Consider the following 19,602-nt stretch of genomic DNA (forward strand, 5'->3'; position numbering starts at 1 on the left):
GCACAGCCAAGTGTCCGAAAACCAGAAATACAAGACTCAGACACTGATGTGCGATTAGAAAAACGAAAGGAAGGTCTTAAATTCATTACCGGCTGCTCAGTAATACTTGAAGCATCTAACTTTTAGTCATTTTTAAGTGATGCGACTCCTCTTTTCATGCCACTGTACAGCATGAATCATGGCTTTGTACAAAACCTACAAACGCAGAATTTCCTCTGCGATTAAAAGATAAACTACACGCACGTTCTCACATACAGAGCATCAAACCCTGCTCTGCACTGACATTCAAATAAAACATTAACTTTTTACTCAGTGTGGAACAAATCTGATCGAATGCTGGTTGAAGCATTTTCTTTATGTTTATTGGATCTTTCTTTTACATCACTTGAACGAATGTGTTTGGTGAAAGGGTTGAATAAAGGTGTGACAGAAGAAAAGAAAATCAATCCGTCATTCACGTACGGTTTGACTGATGTCAGATCAGATCATCGGCTGTGATCTGTGACCCACGATGCTCCTGATAATGTTTAATATGGGCGATAAAGCAACCTTTGGCCACTCGCTTATCATCTGTTATGCCAAACTTCTATTAATCTTTACCGAACAGCAGGACATGAAATGGAAAAAATCACAGAATGGAGAAATAAGCATCAGAAAAAGATCACAGATAGATTGAACAGACAGAGTTTACAGTACAAAATTTAAGTTCAAGAGTCTGTAAAATAAATAAGAACACATGTACATGATAAGAGATGTGAAGGTGCACATTTTAAAATACAGACATTTCCAAAAAAGCCATTCATTTTCACTATTTACACAAAATATTTACAGAAACTCCGCCTTGTTCTCTCACATTTCTATCAGGTTAGCATCAGCAGCACGCAGCAGGCGTCAGCTCAGAGCCGTTTGTCACTGCTGTGAGCTTCCCTCGCTGAAGAGCTTCTCCCTCAGTTTGTAGTAGCTCCCCTTCATGTCCATCAGCTCCTGGTGAGTCCCTCGCTCCTGAACTCTGCCGCCGCCGATCACCACGATCTGATCGGCCTTCTCGATGGTCTTCAGCCTGTGAGCGATCACCAGCACGGTCTGGTTGGGACAACTAGCGAGGGCCTGCTGAACCTGTGCGAGTCAATGCCAGAAACATTTATCATTTATTACTTGATGACCAACATCATCCCTGTTTTTAGGTGGAAGTGGAGCTAAAGGATAACAATAATAATAATAACACCTTTCATACAATTGCAGCTCAAGGTGCTTTCCAACAAAGGGATCATGTGCACCAACAACTTCATATAAAAAAACACACGATGAACATAAAATATTTAGCAAGCTCACTTATATGATTTCAGAAATAATGTGTTTTATAAAAGAATAAAAAATTAGATGAGTGAGCACACAGAGCATGTAAGCAGGACAAGGATGTTTTTTAAAAAAAAAGAATAATCATGTTATTTATTAGATAATTGGCTCACATTTCTTCAAGATCTGTCATAAAAAATGCAGTTTATTATGAATATCTTTTCCTTTTTTGTGAATCAGTGAAAGATTTGGCCTCTATCGCTGACGGGCCCAATTTGCCACATGCTGCACATTCAGCATGCAGCTTAGAGCTCTGCGGGTGCAGAAAACACATTTAAGAGAAGTCCTGCGCATGAATCTTTTCAAAGGCAAATCATTATTTATTTATTTATTTATTTATTTATTGCTGTTTTTGTTCTTTTTGAGTTTTGAGCTCAGCAGTAAAAATATGTGAGGATTTAATCTCTATCTAACCTATGAAACACTGGCTGTGTGTGCTCAGTCAGATCTGATTGGACACCACTGTGTTAGCAGTTGAGACGTACCTTATTTTCACTCTCAGTGTCCAGAGAGCTGGTTATTTCATCCAGAATGAGGATCTGTGGCCGTCTGACCAGAGCTCGAGCAATGGCGATCCGCTGCCGCTCGCTCTTGGACAATTGGCCGCCGCCCTCGCCCACCTCTGACAAATGGACATTACAAAAAAAAATAAATAAATAAAAACAGATGGAGGTTCAAGGTGTGAAATCTCAAAAACAAACCCAATGCAGAGAAATACGAGGATCTGAAAGCTCAAATTCTAGAGTTGTATTATATGTGTATATCTGGCCTTTATGGTGCACATTTACTGGCAGCAAATGTTTAAAATAAATAAATAAAATGAAAACATTTTCCATCATGGAGCTTCCTCTGCAATAATATTTTCATCCCTTATTTTTGCAAAGCAGCATGTGGGACGATGAAAGAGCTCACCTGTGTCGTAGCCTTTCTCCAGCTGCTCGATGAAGCCGTGGGCGTTGGCTTTGCGAGCTGCTTCCTGGATCTCGTCCAATGAGCAGTCAGCGAGCCCGTAGGCGATGTTGTCTCTGATGGAGCCAGAGAAGAGCACGGGCTCCTGGTTCACCACCACAAGCTGTTAAACACACTCGTGTTATTATATAAAAGAACATTCACACTGAAGTCTTTTTAGAAAATTTAATTTATAACTAGTTTAGTCAATCCAGATGACAGACAGAGTTTCTCTGAGACAGGAGCTCCCATCAAACAATGGTGTGCGTCATCCTATGTGTACCTTCTTGTGGAGGAAACGGTGGTCGTAGGATTTCAGTGATTCATCATCCAACAGGATCTCTCCGTCCTGCGGCTCGTAGAATCGCTGCAACAGACTTGCACAGGTGCTTTTTCCTCCTCCAGACGGACCCACCAGAGCCGTCACCTGACCTGCCTTCAGCTCCAGAGAAATGTCCTGAAGCAGGGAGATAAGAATGATTGTAATGACACAGTTTCACAGTCCCACGTCCATAAAATCTTAATTTATCAGGCAGATTTCTAGGTTTCTTTCCATGAACTGAAACCACACTCCCGCGTGTCTGCCTGCCGCTGGGCCTCACCTGCAGCACCGTTTTGTTGGGGTATGCAGGATAGGCGAAGCTGAGACGGCGGAAGCTGACGTGTCCTTTCAGCTGGTCAGGTTTGAGTTTCCCCTCTGTGCTGACCTGAGGTGTCCTGTCCAGGTATTCAAACACTTTCCCAGCAGCCCCCACCGAGTTCAGCATGTCGCCAAAGATGTAGGTGAGAGTCTGGAAGACGGCAGTCAAAAAACTGATCGCTCAATAACACATTTTCATTCAGAGAGTCAGAGCTGCAGTTTGTTAAATACATGTTTTTGTAAGAACTCATATTTAGCTTAGTGTAAAAGAGGCTCAATATTTCTGGTTAGACATACTTGAACACATTAAACATACATTGACCCCTCCCTTGTGTATGAAAAATGCTGTATAAATACAGTTTGCCTCGCCTCGCTTAACTGTTTCTAAACTAACTTAAAGTTCAGGGCTTGTAATCACATCAGAGCATTATGGGATACCCTGATGTTGTCTCCGAGGTGCGACTGGTAGAGGATGAAGGAAACCAGGTTGCCAGTGGTCATCTGTCCAGTCCGGATGAACAGCCTGCCGTAGTACAACATGAAGACCTGCATGGCCAACCCTGTCAACTGCACACAAACACACACACACACACACACACACACACACACACACACACACACAGAGGAAGAAAATCAAAGAGGGTGATAAGCACTGATGTGCTCAATGCCTCCTAATCTTCTAAAACTACATTTCTACAAAAAATGCCAACTTCTCACCCTCCGTGCGAGCAGGTAAACAGCCCTGACGGTGTCCCGGCGGGTCTTGAGGATGTGCGTGTCCATCAGGCGCTCGTCATAGCGCCGCGCCTCGTGTTTTTCGCTGTTAAAGCTCCGTACCACACAGATACTGGACACAGCCTCATTCGCAGCATCGTTTGCCAGAGCCATTGAGTCCTGCACTGCGATGGACAGCCTCTGAGGAAGAAATAAAGAGGAAGGACTTCTATTTTTTTTCTATGATCGTTTGATTAAACATCTAAAAAACAAATCTTCATGGTTACACCAGACAGCAATACAGCTCAGATGTCTTTCTGAGTGCCACTTGTCTTTTGAAAGACATGAGGACCGAGCTGCTAAATTATCTTAAATGAAGGATTGCGTCACTTACAATGAGTGTGTGGATCTCACTGTTAATTCAGCATCTCTTATGAGCCTGTTTTTACCTGGTAGTGGGTGTCGTAGATGTTCTGAATGAGGCCGGTGATGGGAGTCTCCATCAGTACGAGGAACGTGAGCTTCCATGAGAGGTTCATCATCAGGGAGATCATGCCCAGCGTCTTGATGAATGTCCTCAGCAGCACATTGACATTCAGACACACTGTTCTTCCCATTAAGTTGGTGTCCTTGGACAACCTGGAGGTGATTTCACCTGCACAGAAAATTTAGAAATCATCTTCTGTCATGATGCCTCACCTTGTCTTGTCCTGAAATGTCCCGTCTTACACATGCAATGTCCAGTCTTGACTGGACTTCTTCCTCTGTCCTTCACGTGCACTCAGAAATGATTGCGCATGCTGTATCATGAGAGCTTTACCTGTCTTTATGGTCTCAAAGAATCCGATTTCCTGTCTGGTCAATGCCTCAAACAGCTTGACTTTCACGCTGCATGTGCAGGCGCTGATGGCACAAAGTAGGAGACCCCCTCTGCAGCCGGCACTCACAGAGCTGATCAACCAATCAAAGACAAAGCCAGTGAGACATTACCCAGGAGCCACAGAAACATGCTGACAGATGAATGTGGTGGAAAGACACTGTCCCATACCTTCCCAGAGAGTACAGGGCCATGAGGAGGAGCGCAGATATGAATTCGTTCGGCTGGTACTGACCGCCGAGGATGTCAATGACCCTTCCGGTGTAGTATGGGATGAACATCTCACCTGAGAACACGCGCACACACACACACACACACACACACACACACACACACACACACACACACACACACACACACACACACACACACATTCAAAAACCATCAGCAAAGCAAATCAACATTACATTATCATCTTCATCTTCATCTGCTGTACTTACAGACGACGGCCAACGACAAGAACACAAGGCCTCCAAGTAGCAGCTGATAGAAGGGTTTGTTCAGGTACAGGACCCTCATGAACAGCTCTCTGGATTTCTGCTGCTTCTCTTCATCGGCGGCCGTATCGTCGCTGTCCGGGATGGTGATCTCCCAAAACAGCGCAGCAGCCAGCGACGCTCCGGCGCACATCAGCCAGCAGCGCGCATCCGCCTGGAGGCCGCACTGGGTCTCCTCATGGAAGAGCGCCTCGGTGCCGGTCTCAAACACCGCGGGCAGCACACTGTGAGTCGCTATAAAACGGATCAGCGACGGTATGAGGTCCCCGAGGCTGAACAAGGTTACAGCAGTTAGTGCCAAGCCCCGCAGAGCCGCGCATACCCAGAGACGCGCAAGATGTCCAAAGACGCTGCGAGTGGCCACAAGATCCGACGCGTAAAACAAAGAAAGGTCGATGCAAACTGCTAAAATTAAAGCAACGACTTTGCTGATTATTGCCGCGTATCCCGCCATTTCCCACAGACAGCCGTCCTCGTATGACCGCTCTGTCGAGGTACCCGTGTTTTAGTTTTCATCCACTTTCAGTTTCATTTTCTGCCACGAGCAGAGTTTCCAGAAAACCCGACTGCAGAGCGCAACACCGACATCAGAGGACGGTGCTGGGTAGTTAAAATGAGTGGCTACACACGTGATTTACTTCTGATAGTAATCATCACCATCATCATCATCCTCATCCTAACTAAACTCCATCTTCATCCTAGAAGAAAAGTCCAGTGATGAGGTCCAGTGTCGGTGAGAGGAGTCAGATAAAGGAGCTGTCTTATAAAAGGATGGTTTGTTGTAAAAGAAGAGCAGCCCAGAAATAAATCTTTCAACACAGAGCTTTTAATGTACTTTAAATTTCACATAATTGACTTTAAAGCATGTGTGGGACTTATTGTGAGTTCATGCTCAATGACAGATTATATTCAAAACTGCATGTTAACAGAAGAAGACTTTTCATCATGTCCAGTCCAAATCATGTAGGCAGATAACCAACCATCGACCAGGCATCCTCATCTGGTCGCACCCCACTCCTTTCTTTATTGTTATATTTCTCTTATTTTGGAGCATTCAGTGCTACTGTGATAGTTTAATATGTGTGAAAACCAATAGAAGATATCTGAAAACAATGGGTGATGCTCATCCTGTGGCGGTGCAACAGATCTGACTTCCACTGTCAGCTGGTATGTTTGTGAGGCTGAATAACCGACGCAGACAAACGCTGCTGCTCGTGCAGGAAGTGTGTGAGTGTTTCTGTTGGACTGGGAGAAGCTGAAGGACTGTCAGAGGTTCAGGTTTGGTCAGAAGCAGGTACACTCATTTACTCTGCTGCTCAAGCCCATTGAAACATAAACTGGCATGTCATGTGGCAGCTTCAGTGACTGAATATGGAGTCTTTTACAAGTTTAAGAGAAGGAAGTGACTGTTTACCATCATCGCTCTGGTGGGACTGAACCAGTAAAAGTAAACTTCTTCCTGGTTATATCCTAAAGCCACAAACGTGACCAGCTGATGATCTGAGGGTGCCAGCAGCTTTTATCTTATAAGACTACCTGATATTACACCTGAAATATCTTTAGGAATTAAAGGAATTTATTAAAACGGTTAGTGAAAGTATGCTGTCCAATATTTTTTAGATTACAGCTGAATTACTCAACAGTTGAATAGCTGACAGCTGCGCCGAGAAGTGTGTGTGTGATGCTTTCTTTAATCAAAAAACAAATACCTAATAGCATCCTGCACAACAGTGTCTGGGCAGACCACAGATGAGAAAACTATGTATTGATCACTGATCAAAGAAGGTGGGTAAGTCATTTCCTAGAACGACTTTCTCCTCTGTGCTGTGCTCATCAATGGTGACGATATAGGCCACGCCGCCGCTGGAGCCGTCGCGACTCATCGCCAACGAGAGAGCTACGAGAGAGAGAAAGACAAGAGGGGAGGGGTGAGACAGGTGAGGAGGAGGACTGAGCTGAATGATTTGATTTCTACAAGACAAACTACTGTAATGCACCTAACATGAAATATTAGAGTGAAAGTCAAACTGTTGAAACCCGTGGAATAAATAAAGCAATTAAAGTGTAAAACAGATTAATCAATTAAAACAACAGTGCCTGGATTTGAAATGAGGTGAGAGTAGTGGCAGAAAATGTCTGTTTCACCATACTTTCACAATCTGACTGCAAAAAAAGCTTTATATGAAAATAGACTTACTGTTGACCACAAACTGCTGGCACTCCTTCTTGCTCATGCCCCTGCGATACTCGGCATCAACAAACCCGTAAACATACGAGCTGCCGGAGCCACCGACTGCAAAGGGCTGCCTTGTCAGGAGACCGTTCAGGGTTGCAAACACCTGGGAGAGGTCAAAGGGCACAGGAAGAGAGGAGGAGAGAGGTCACTCTGTACGGACACCTGTAACATCAGGTGTGTTGGTTGGCAAGTTCACACAGAAGGAGCTGCAGAAACATTCATTTGACCTCACTAACGTTTCTTGCTGAAAGCTCGGTTCTCTTCCCTCCAGAGTTTACTGACCTGTCCTCCGTCTCTTCTGTCCCAGCCGGCCACGATGAGATGCGCTGACAGCTCCTCCTTGTACTTGTATGAGATGTTCCTCACCAGAGTGGCAGCTGAGCGAACCTGCGGGTCCTCGCCGATCTCAATACTGACGAGAGAAGAAGATCAAATGTGGTTATTACACACAGCGCTGAAGATGCTCCAGATGTGTGGAAACCAGCTCCTTTCTACCTGCCACAAGCCAAACATGTAATTGTGTCAAAACAGAAGGATGTTCAGAAACCTTATTCTCATCAGAGGTTTAAGGTGATCAACAGAAAATGCACTTTAAGAATGACCTGACTGTGCAGATGCTGAGGCAACGATTGGAGCTACTGCCATTACGCAGAGGAAGCTGGGACTTCTGGCGCCACACAGGCAGCAGCCTGCTGTGTTCATGTTTAACTCATTATATTGTTTATTTAATTTTCATATCTGGCATTTTTTTAACTGATGCTCTTTTCTGTTACACCCTTTGATGCTTTAACACTGCACTGTGGGATTAATAAAGGATTATCTTATCTTAGCTTGTGAATTGTGTCACACACACACACACACACACACACACACACATATATATATACATATATAGAATATATAGTATTTACTTATTCATATTTAATTTTCTGCTTGTTAAATGTCTTTTTCCAGACACTGTTCTGTCATTTTCTTTCTCAAGTGTTTGTTATATTTATTCAAAATAGACAAAAAGTCAATCAACATGGAAACATGCGTTAACAGAGGATGTCTGCAAGAGAAAAGCCTGTTCTGCTTTTGACTCAGGGACACATTTTAGATTTAAGCTGCCAGCAGCTGAAACTTGGCGATGAGTGTTAAATGTCTTTAAAGTCTAAACATTTCACTCAATGTCAGCATGTTTTACCTGTGAACATCTAGCTGGTAGTTGACGATCTCAGCGATGGTCTGAGCGTCTGCTGCAGAGCCGGAGAGAGCGCAGTAGATCCTGTCATGCAGGGGAGACAGCTTGTTCATCACCCTGTTCACCACCGACTGCCTGGATGGACAGATGAGGAGGGAGTGTGTGATTGTGGGGTGGAGAAGTTTACGCAGATGATCATGTGAAGCACTTGGTGAATGTGATTTGAAGCACTTTGAGCTGCACTTCTTGTATGAAAGGTGTCAAACAAATAAAGCTTCTTATTATTATTGTTATTACTCAGAGGAAGAGAACATGCACTGGTGTGTTAATGGAGATTAAGTATTGCTGCAGTATTACGCAGACTGGATACACAGTGCGTGGAAAACACACGCGCGCACTCACGCACTAACTCACCCTGCAGACACTCGGGAATCAGACCCGAGCACGACTCCTCCATTAAACTCGATGGCGATGATGGTTGTCTATAAAGAGAAGTCAAACAATGAATGTTTAGGAGTCTTTCCACCCGCCTGTGGTCAAGCTTTGAGCGCCAGGTTTTCAGCATCAAGAGGTCACCAAGACTCTCAAAGAGATGCAAAGTCTCATACTCACTCCGGTTTTCACCTCCTCAGACAACCACTCCGGCCCGGCCTCCTCCAACATGCTGAGGCGCTGCAGTGAGTCCCGTAACGACCACAACGACCGCGTCTGTCCGCCGGGGAAGTGAAGGCGACGCCAGGCGTAAACCGAAGCGTCCAGTCGATCAGTTCCGGTTTAATATTGTTTTCTTGATGTCGGAAAGCTCCCGTCTAGCTTTAAAACTCTTTTCGTTTGGTTTAGCTGACAAATTCTGCACTCACACATCAGGCGGACTCCATGTTTTCCTGAGTTCAATCGAAATTGAAAGTTAAAATGTCCCTCCTCTGCACAGAGCCGTGAACGCGTCGCAGCTTTGCCTGCAGTGTGCGCACATTTCAAACATCAGTGGAGACATTTTGAAGCACAGGACTTAAAGAAAGAGCAAGGTTTCAGGAAATATTTATTTTTATGTCTCATATTTTCATACATAAAAAACTTCACATCACATGTGATCTAGACACAGAAAAACCTTCAGCCTCTTTTAAAGTGGTTAATAATGATGATTTCTTTTAATGGAATTATTATGATTTTGTACAAACCAGCCAGCATCTTACAGTAATAAAGACTAATCAGTTGTTACACCATCGTTTCCACATTTTTATTAGCAGCCAGCTAACTCAGTTTTCAAGTGTCTGACTTGTTGTTTGTGTGTGAAATTGAACCTGTGGCTTCCAGACAATAACACACATTTAAAAAGCACTGGTTGTTCAAAGGTGGTCACTCATCATGGAACTTCGGCAGCTTGTCACCAGGTACCACCACATGCTCCACCCCCGCTTCCGTGATCACCACCAGGTGAGCCACGCCTCCGCTGACGTTGTCTCTGCCCATGGCCAGAGCGAGAGCTGTGAGGGGGGAGGCAGAGGGGGAGGCAGACAGGGACAGTCAGCAGGGCAATAGAGAAGTTGAACAAGCACACATATGCAGATACCACATTTCCCCACATTTCAAATCCTGACCTGAACCTCCGGACAAAACAAATACAAACATGTTTAAGTTTGGACACATGAGTCAGATAGTAAAGAATAAAACACGGAGTACCATTCGTGGCAAACTGCAGGCATTCCTCTCTGCTCATGTTGGGTTTGTACTTGGCGTCCACGTAGCCGTAGATGTAAGTGCTGCCTGAGCCTCCGATGGTGACCGGCTGCCTGACCAACATCCCGCCTAGAGACACGACGTACACCTGGAGCAGGACGGAGACCATCAGCAATGCAGCTGTATGCAGCAGATTCACTCACCATGTTTCATCACCGTCACTGCTTCTCTGATGTTTGACCGTCTTCACAAACGCTGCCTACCTGTGGCCCTTTCTTCCTGTCCCAGCCCGCCGTGAGGAAGCCGGCCTGGAGCTCCTCTTTGTTTTGGTAACACAGTTCTTTCAGCACAGATGCTGCTGATATCACCAGCGGAGGCGTCTCCATCTGGACACTGTGGATCAAGAAAGACCAGGGAGAGTCAAATGTGAGAGTCTGTGCTTTTGGAAACAAAAGACACTTTGACTCTAACATGACTAAGTGCTTTTGGTGGAACATAAAGAAATGTGAGTTAATAAAATAATAATTTTGATGTGAAATGTGATGTGAAAACATGCTTTCTGTGTGTGTGTGTGTGTGTGTGTGTGTGTGTGTGTGTGTGTGTGTGTGTGTGTGTGTGTGTGTGTGGCACCTGTGGAAGGACAGGTGGAACTTCGCAGCCTTGATGACGGCCTGAGCATCTGCGAGTGATCCCGCCATGCAGCAGAAGATCCGGTCATGAACCTGAATCACCTTGTTGATGGTCTTACATGACACATATTCTCTGATGAACAGAGCAGAGACCTCTCAGACACACATACACACACATCTGCAGCGGGGAGGAGAGAGGCTGTTGGATCTCTGACTACAGGTGAGGTTTTCATTCACCTATTTCCAACAAGTACTGCTAGCTTAATCAACGGTGGAAGAAGTATTCAGATGTGAAAGTAGCAATGACACACTGTAAAAAGACATAATAAGTAAGAGTCTTGCATTGAATGTCAGGTAAGTGAAAGTATGTAAGTGAAATTAGCAAAACATGAGAGTACTCAGCGCAGAAAAATGGCATTTTACTGTTTTAGGCTGAGCTGGAGCTAATTCTGGTGGCTTTATATACTGTTGGGTAGTTTAATCTATACATAACAATGTGTTATATCTCATAAGATTATTACGTTATGTATGCAAAATCTTAATTTTTTAAAGTAACCAGCTGTCACATAAGTAAAAGTAAAAAGTAAAAGTATTTCCCTCTGAGTTCTTTGAGTAGAAGTATAAAGTAGCATTGAATGGAAATCAAGTAAAGTAAAGTTTTGTGAACTTTTTCGTTATATGAGTCTGAGCATCTCCTGGAGTTTGTGGCTCTTATCTCTATCATGAATGCTTTCAAGCAGTCCCTCTTCTGCATGTTTAACATTAGAGACATCCTCAGTGTTGTCATCACAACATCCTCACCCTCCCATGGAAGCCCTGGAATCTGAGCCAATCACGACCCCTCCATCAAAGGTGGCAGCCAGGATGGTGGTCTGAGGGGGGAGAGAGAGGAGGGTGTGAGGTATGACAGAAATACAGCACAGGGCATCACAGGCATGCCATATAACTCCATGTTCATTCATTCAGAGTGAACACAGCTATGAATTCTGGGATTTGAAGTTCTGAGAAGGAATGGTTTTAAGCAGTTATTCACTGAAATGAAAGCGCAGTCAGGCGTAGTTTTTGTATAAATGTGACGAATAAACTCAGCCAGGACTAACAAAAGCACCTTCCTGACAGTAAAACACGCGGAGTGTCCAGTCGGTGTGACTTCACTTTGTGTTTTCAGGAACAGCATCACCTGTTCATTCGCGAAATCGATTATCGACCACCTCACGCGCAATAGGCTGTGAGCAGATAAAGCAGATGAATACTAGTGAACCGGTGCGGATTTACTCACCCCTGTGCTGACTCCTTTGACTTGTGAGTCCGTGCAGCGTTTCTCCATTTTCACTCCAAAATCGAAAGAGAAGAAGGAGAGGCGACGCTCGGAACAGCGACCTCAGGCGCACGGAGACGCGCAGAGAAGCGGCGGTCAGATCCGGGATGGCGCTATCAAATGTCCTCCAAACTCCTGCTGCCGGCTTTAATTTCGACAACGCAGCGAGGTAGGAGCTTCTGAATGTCTTCTGATCAGCAGTCTGTATCACTAATGACAGAGAGTAAAATAAAAGTGACGCTTACTTCGCGTTTTCACCGCGATCAAAAGTGAAAGCAACTTTTTCCTGCTTGTTTGTCAGTTGAATCAATGGAACAATATGGTGATGGTGTGTTCACGGGTAACATATATTCACCAGGTGACCCTCCTCTGTTTCCCCCTCCTCTATCCCTCTCTCTAGGAATGCTGCGTTAGAGGGTCTTTTTGAAGGAGGGCAGACGCCCAAACCTCTGAAAACAGGCACCACGATAGCAGGAGTTGTGTTCAAGGCGAGTATAAAGCTGTGAAACCTCAAAACACTGATGGACCAAAACACTTGGCTTTCTATGTGTCAGTCCATGAGCTATGAAGTGAACTATGACCTGTGAAGCTGTGTTTGTGTGTTGTCTTTCTCAGCGTGTCATTCATTCATACAAACGCAGACATTTCCACACGTGAGCTGCCCAGTTCATCCACAGTCACCCACAGCTGGTGGCAGGGCAGCTCCACTGGACCAGCTGAGATTTTCATGCCTTGCTCAAGAGCAATTTGTGTAATAAACGGGTTACTAGTGTCCATGTTGATCTGTGTTGGTGCAGGATGGGGTGGTGCTGGGAGCAGACACAAGAGCCACCTCCAGTGAAGTGGTGGCAGACAAGATGTGCTCCAAGATCCATTACATCGCTCCAAATATATAGTAAGTCTCAGAGATACCTTCAGATACTCCTCATCGATTAGTCGATGCACTTCCATTTTTTGACCGTCCTTCTTCACTTGTGATTTCCTACACACCCCCAGAAGGCCTTACAGTTCATTTTCTGAGCTCCAACCATCTCCTCTCACACCTCCTCTGACCCCCCCCCCCCCCCCCCCCCCGTAGTTGTTGTGGTGCAGGTACAGCAGCAGATACAGAGAAGACCACAGAGCTCCTCTCCTCCAACCTCACCATCTTCTCTCTGAACAGTGGGAGGAACCCTCGTGTCGTCATGGCCATCAACATACTGCAGGACATGCTGTACAGGTTTGTGGTCCACGCTCACACAGCCTGCGTGAAGAGGAGTGTGAATGAGTTTAGTTAAACTCAGAGTGGATTAGAAAACCGTGGCGCTCATCAGGTCTCTTTTGGTCCTCAGGTATCACGGCCAGATTGGTGCCAGTCTTATACTGGGAGGAGTGGATTGCACTGGGAACCACCTGTACACAGTGGGGCCATATGGGAGCGTTACTAAGGTGCCTTACCTTGCGATGGGTATGTCACATAACACTGTTCTGCTGGCATTAGCCACGCTGCTGATGTGGCGTCTTCTTCTTGGGTTCTTTGCTGGTGGACTTTCTGTGACGCTCCTTTCTCTGTTCAGTTGAGTTGGCCGTTGCTGCTCAGGCTGATCAACTCTCATTTTTTGTATTAAATATGCTTCAAAGAAACCACACACATGGCAAATGCTAGAGTTTACATTGATTCATTAACTATCAATGCAGATCATATCTATTGTATGATGTTATGTTACGAGTCTGTCATTCTATAACTTATAATATAAATTACATCATCCATTTACATTTTCTGCAGTGTTGCATTTTGTGCACTTTCAGACTACATCCAGTCTGTTTCAACTGACTTTTCTGTGTCCATGCAGGCTCTGGTGATCTGGCTGCTCTTGGGATCCTAGAGGACGGGTACAAACCCGACCTGGAGGTGCGTCGCCTGGACAGCTGTTACACATTGTGATATTATGCAAACATAAATATTAAAAAACATTAATTCTCTAATCCTCAAACTGATGAATGCCTCAGTCTTCTCCTTCGTTCCTCAAACATCATTTCGCCGATTTCTCTCAACTCTTTCAGCTGGAGAAGGCGAAGGAGCTGGTGCGTGTTGCCATCCACGCGGGCATCATGAGTGACCTCGGCTCAGGCAACAACATCGATATCTGCGTCATCACCAGACAAGGAGTGGACTACATCAGACCCTACCAGGAGTCGGAGTACAGAGACAACAGGTAGGCCAGCATGATCTGCTCTCTGGGCAGCTTTCTGTGTCGAACCACGTCTGCAAATCAAATTTACTTCTCAGCAAGAAGTGAATATGTTTAATCTGTCATTGTTGTGTGATTATCATGTTATCTATCTGTCTCGTAGGAAAATGAAATACAAATACCGTCCAGGCACGACACCGGTCCTCACAGAGAAAGTAGTCCCCTTAAAGCTGGAGGTTGTACAGGAGACCGTGCAGCAGATGGACACAGCCTGACGCTCAATCACACCACACACACGCCACAACATCCAGCAGTGAAAGAAGTCTTTAATTTCATGACATTGTTTTTCACCAGATTTCAAATATAAGTAGTGAAACATCTCAGAGATTTTATTGACACTGTCATCGTGGCCTCTGCTCTGCTGCTTCACTGAGCTGTGGAATAGTTAAGAAACTGTAATACTGCAGGGGTTACTGCAGTACCACGGCAAGCAGGACGGCTGTGATTAGGCCAGAATTAGAAGACTGTAACATGTTTTTACAATATGGAAAAATAATAATAATTAAAAAAAAAATCACTGAATAAAACTCTGTTTGTCTTCTGTTGCCTTATTTCTTTTCATGATTTGTAATTCTTTACTCACTCACTGTAACGCTTCAGTCCACAAACAGCAGCCCTGTACTGATGATAAACAGCAAATAAAAACAAGTGCTTATAGGTTGCTGTATGTTTTTTTATTATTATTATTATTATTATTATTATTATTATTATTATTATTATTATTATTATTATTTTTGATACTGCATCATTAACATGTCATTAACCTGACTGCATTAGGATGTGTACTTTATATAAATATGCAAACGCGCGTTAATAAGGTGTTTGACCTCTGCTGGCTTCTCCAAACCTGAATGTAGGACTTCTGCATAGAGACTGATGATGAGACAAATATACTGCTCTCCTATTGGCTCACGCCTTTTCGAGCCATCTTTTTTATTTAACATGATCATCGCTGAGTTTTTTTAAGTCTCAGTTTTTTAATTTTAATTAATTACCTTTCTGATTGACTAAACCTGCCAGGTTTGGTCAAACTGTTAAACTCAACGGGTTTGTGCTGCTGATTAGTTCTGAATTGTTATTTTGCGGACAGAACAACACAAAACTGTTTTAAACTCTTTCACTTTCGAATTCTTTGTCACGTACAAGGAAATTATCCGGGACGCCTTGTCAATCACCATCGACATTTTGGAAAACGTATCACCTAATCCACAGAATACAGACAGAATATAGTTTATCCATCTTAATACACGATGGCGCTTTTCGACGTAACCGGTTTTAAGACTTATTCTGAGCTCCGTGCGCAGATTCTTCCAGGAGGACAGACTCATCTCGTCGACCGGACCAACCACTACAGTTTCGGGACCAAAAGTCAAGAATTCGCTGTGCCTCTGGGTGTAGATGTGAGTATCACTGAGTTTTACTGTGAAATTAATACGATGAATCCTCTCCAACCCGCCGCATGCGTGAAGCGGCAGACGCGGCGTGGCTCCTTTTACGCGTCTGTGGTTTTCAGCGTGTGTGCTTCTTGTGAGATATCATTAACATTTATCTGAGCTATCACAAGTTAATGTAAGAGGATATTAGCTTATGATAGATATTCCAGCCTTATACTGTCATGCATTATTCTGTTACACATCACGTCCACCTGAGCTCTCTTCTTCGACTCGCTCTCAGCCATCAGGGTTTCTGAAGTCCTGCAACCGTGACGGAGGTGTGTGTATAGAGCTGAACCACGGTACCACCACCCTGGCCTTCAAGTTCAGACATGGGGTCATCGTGGCTGTGGACTCCAGGGCCTCAGCTGGCCGTTATTTAGGTAATTACGCATGTCTAGAAACGTCTGGAAAATGTGTTATTTCTCTTCCAGATCTGCAAAAGGTGTGAACAGGTGTGACTCCACGAAAAGGTGGTGGGAAAGTGGATCATTTGCCATATTCCAACAGCTTGTTTCTGTGAAGAAATGAATGCAAAGAGTGACAGTGTTCATACATGTACATCATGTAAAAGTGTCATCAATGATAGGAAAGGTCTGAAAGAGGTGTGGAGCTGTAGAGTGTGATGTAAAATGTGGATAAGGCAACGAGGTGCTGCGACACCGGGCTACCTCATAGTGTTGACATGCTTCTGCTGTAATCTTGGTCACTAAAAAGTCTCCTTTTCCCAAATGTGTCACGTCTCTGCAGCATCCAACGATGTCAACAAGGTCATAGAGATCAACCCCTACCTGCTGGGCACCATGTCGGGCAGCGCTGCAGACTGCCAGTACTGGGAGAGACTGCTGGCCAAAGAGTGCAGGTCCGTCATGCAGCACTTTGAATATTGGTCCTTTTGTGTGTGTATTTGTGGGTTTGGTGGTGTATTGCACGCTGACTGAATGCTGAGTAAAATGCTTAAACACGTTATCTGGTTCCTGTTTTAGAGCTTTATGACCAAACCAGTACTTTGTTGATGGATTACAGTGTTTTGTGTTCTTATAAATCCAGGAGGAATATCATGAGCATTCAGGCCGACCAGATGGCCGATCGATCCGTCTGTTCATTTTCTCATGAGCTGATTTTTTCCTTCCTTTCTTCTGACTTCATCCAGGCTGTACAGGCTCAGGAACAACCACAGGATCTCTGTGGCGGCTGCCTCCAAGCTGCTGTCTAACATGATGCTGGGTTACAGAGGCATGGGCCTCTCTATGGGAAGCATGATCTGTGGATGGGACAAAGAGGTAAGCTGTGGGTGTGTTTGGAGATGTGTGTGCGAGGCTCACAATGCACACTGATTACATACAGAAACATTTTGATCTGTGTTATCACGGACAGGAGCTTCATCATTATTAATATTTACTTTTAATGGCACTCATGACAAAGTCCCTTTATTCATACTCTCATAGCCTTCATCATTGCAAAAACAATTAGAGTATAGACAGCATAGAAACATAGAAGAAAGATAATTGGCTGCAAACAACAAACAGCAATCAAAACACAGAGGAGTGCAGACTGTAACATTATTAATGGCACAGCCCATGAAATTCTATATTTTATTATCGTCTCACCTCTATTTGAAACAGTGTTTAAAATCATACTTTTCCTGCAGACCTTATAGTGACTGTGTGCTCTCCAGGGTCCTGGTCTGTACTACGTGGACGATAATGGGACGCGTCTGTCTGGCCGGATGTTCTCCACCGGCTGTGGTAACAGTTACGCCTATGGAGTGGTGGACAGCGGTTACCGGGAAGACATGACGGTGGAGGAGGCGTATGAACTGGGCCGTCGGGGCATCGCTCACGCCACTCACAGGGATGCTTACTCTGGAGGGGTGGTCAACAGTGAGTATAATGACATTCCCATCATGCTCAGCTGTCCAGTGGCAAAAAAAATAAACAAAACTTAAACAAAAAATAGATAAATAATAATAATGACGTGATCCAAGTGACACAACACAACCAGCATAACATCAACAAGAACACACTCATAAGAGCTCTCCAACAACATCTGCTTAAATGTGTTTGTTGTGTGTGTCCAGTGTACCACATGCAGGAGGACGGCTGGATAAAGGTGTGTAAGGAGGACGTGTCAGAGCTGATCCATCGCTACAGGAAGGGGATGTTCTGACACTCACCCAGAAACCCAGATCAGCCTCAGCACTGAATCCAGTCCAGTGATGCGTTTGTTTCCATAATGATGAAACTTTCTCAAACGTACGTTGAAATCGTTGATATCTGCTTTTGGAAATGAATGACCCGACTCCATTTCTGATTATGGATCAATGGAAGTCAGTCTTTCCTACACAGGAGTCTCAACTTTACAGGATCAAATTGCAATGATTCATTAGGATTAGGTTTTAGGTTATTATTCTTTGTATTAAGTAACATTGGTTATATGTAGTGTGGTAAGTTGTGCTTTGACATCCTGTTCCAAATAAAGACATTTGTCCGTCTCACTGCTGTCCTGCAATGATTAACCTGCACCGATACGTTATGTTGATTTATGATATTAAGTGCCAGCTTCTCTGAAAGTGAGGCGCTTTCTGCCTCCAGTGAAAGTATGTTGACATGTGGGTGAAGATCCAAACCTTAATGACACTCAGGTCCTTCATGTCTCTGTCCTTGTTTACTGTCACAACATAAATATTCAGTGTGATCGCTGCGTCATGTTATCAATGCAAGGATGGAGCTTTTCTCAAAGATATTTTCCTTCTGTTTTGAGCTGTGGAAGAAACGTTTAAGATGCCTCATCTGATAGTGAGAGACTTTGTTGTTATTGTTCTGGACATCCTGAATCATGAGACAACAAACCTCTCCACACTTTGAAGCCGGCAAAGATCAGCCACAAACCTGTCAGGTGACATTTCTGAAGCGTTCTTATTCCCGGTGTTACAGCATCTAACAAATACTGAAGACACCAGGTTATATCACACAGTGTCAATAAAACCTTTAGTGTGGTTTATTTTATCATTTGCAGTTTAAAATATCACACATGTGACAGGCCACATAAAATATGAAGCTGTAGCAGCAAAGCTGTGATTTCATGATTTGTTTAATTCAGGTTTTAACAGGTTTTACTCATTAAGGTGAAAAAAGCAGGTGAACCAACAGGTCTGTTTACACACTTTCACACACACTAACGTTTGAAGGTCACAGAAGGCGAGCGGATCAATATATGACTTTAAAAATTAGATTATAAAAAAGGGAAGTGAATTAACTACATGACAAATAGAAGGTGGGTGTAACTGGATTATTTTATGCTGCAGGTATAACCGGTTAGATCCGGTTAGAAAAATAGAGTTGATTTGGAGGAGCCACAGCTGTAATGTCATCAGTTGCTGGGCAGATTTCAGCGCAACAGGTTGTGCACAGTGAAGAGGAGCTGAGCGGAAGTCTCTTACACACACTGATAAAATATAGGCTACACACACACAAGACATATAAGAAAACATGAACCAGAGGTTTTAAACATTACTGTCATTTTTCCTCCATTTTTCAGGAACAAGCCAACACGCCTGTCATGACAACAAAGTAAGATTATGTGTTTAAGAGCTTTGTGTGACAGCAGCACAAATGGACAAATGTCAGACTCTCAAACATAATCAACACAATAACTTTGTCATGTTAAGTGTTAAGTCAAATCCCCTTTTTATCTATCTGTAAAAGATCACAGGTTTTCCCACATAATTTTGTTGTTTGTGCTCTTTAGTCCAAAGGTCAGTCACACCCATTTTGTTTTATGACAACAGTAAATACTCATAACTGTAGCTGCAGTGACAGAGGATGGAGGGATATATATAGAGGCACAAGAGACAGAAATTT

The 19,602-nt window shown here is 44.0% G+C and overlaps 5 protein-coding genes across 5 annotated transcripts; 2 read left to right on the forward strand and 3 right to left on the reverse strand.

The window, feature by feature from the left end:
- Positions 1-341: 341 nt before the first annotated feature.
- tap2a (transporter associated with antigen processing, subunit type a) lies at positions 342-5,556 on the reverse strand. The gene is made up of 11 exons (XM_070984450.1): positions 4,976-5,556; positions 4,707-4,821; positions 4,479-4,609; positions 4,108-4,313; positions 3,662-3,859; positions 3,383-3,511; positions 2,907-3,095; positions 2,588-2,761; positions 2,269-2,428; positions 1,842-1,978; positions 342-1,116 (listed from the first exon to the last, which is right to left on the reverse strand). The coding sequence occupies exons 1-11, from the start codon at positions 5,484-5,486 to the stop codon at positions 910-912; spliced, it is 2,157 nt and encodes a 718-aa protein (XP_070840551.1). The 5' UTR covers positions 5,487-5,556; the 3' UTR covers positions 342-909.
- Positions 5,557-6,731: 1,175 nt separating this feature from the next.
- On the reverse strand, positions 6,732-9,455 carry psmb9a (proteasome 20S subunit beta 9a). Its single transcript, XM_070985018.1, has 6 exons — positions 9,064-9,455; positions 8,866-8,933; positions 8,455-8,586; positions 7,551-7,680; positions 7,230-7,371; positions 6,732-6,929 (listed from the first exon to the last, which is right to left on the reverse strand). Exons 1-6 carry the CDS (start codon positions 9,112-9,114, stop codon positions 6,802-6,804), a joined length of 651 nt encoding a protein of 216 aa, XP_070841119.1. The 5' UTR covers positions 9,115-9,455; the 3' UTR covers positions 6,732-6,801.
- An 18-nt stretch (positions 9,456-9,473) lies between these two features.
- psmb12 (proteasome 20S subunit beta 12) lies at positions 9,474-12,138 on the reverse strand. Its single transcript, XM_070985063.1, has 6 exons — positions 12,037-12,138; positions 11,559-11,629; positions 10,759-10,890; positions 10,392-10,521; positions 10,132-10,276; positions 9,474-9,935 (listed from the first exon to the last, which is right to left on the reverse strand). Exons 1-6 carry the CDS (start codon positions 12,082-12,084, stop codon positions 9,808-9,810), a joined length of 654 nt encoding a protein of 217 aa, XP_070841164.1. The 5' UTR covers positions 12,085-12,138; the 3' UTR covers positions 9,474-9,807.
- psmb13a (proteasome 20S subunit beta 13a) lies at positions 12,101-14,794 on the forward strand. Its single transcript, XM_070985061.1, has 8 exons — positions 12,101-12,244; positions 12,476-12,563; positions 12,873-12,970; positions 13,154-13,294; positions 13,407-13,522; positions 13,908-13,966; positions 14,119-14,270; positions 14,410-14,794. The coding sequence occupies exons 1-8, from the start codon at positions 12,183-12,185 to the stop codon at positions 14,519-14,521; spliced, it is 828 nt and encodes a 275-aa protein (XP_070841162.1). The 5' UTR covers positions 12,101-12,182; the 3' UTR covers positions 14,522-14,794.
- Positions 14,795-15,232: 438 nt separating this feature from the next.
- psmb8a (proteasome 20S subunit beta 8A) lies at positions 15,233-18,235 on the forward strand. The gene is made up of 6 exons (XM_070985062.1): positions 15,233-15,706; positions 15,981-16,122; positions 16,490-16,601; positions 16,893-17,022; positions 17,418-17,622; positions 17,820-18,235. Exons 1-6 carry the CDS (start codon positions 15,557-15,559, stop codon positions 17,906-17,908), a joined length of 828 nt encoding a protein of 275 aa, XP_070841163.1. The 5' UTR covers positions 15,233-15,556; the 3' UTR covers positions 17,909-18,235.
- The last annotated feature ends 1,367 nt before the right edge of the window (positions 18,236-19,602 follow it).

The sequence above is a fragment of the Chaetodon trifascialis genome, chromosome 17 (assembly GCF_039877785.1).
Source record: "Chaetodon trifascialis isolate fChaTrf1 chromosome 17, fChaTrf1.hap1, whole genome shotgun sequence".
NCBI classification, from domain to species: domain Eukaryota; kingdom Metazoa; phylum Chordata; class Actinopteri; order Chaetodontiformes; family Chaetodontidae; genus Chaetodon; species Chaetodon trifascialis.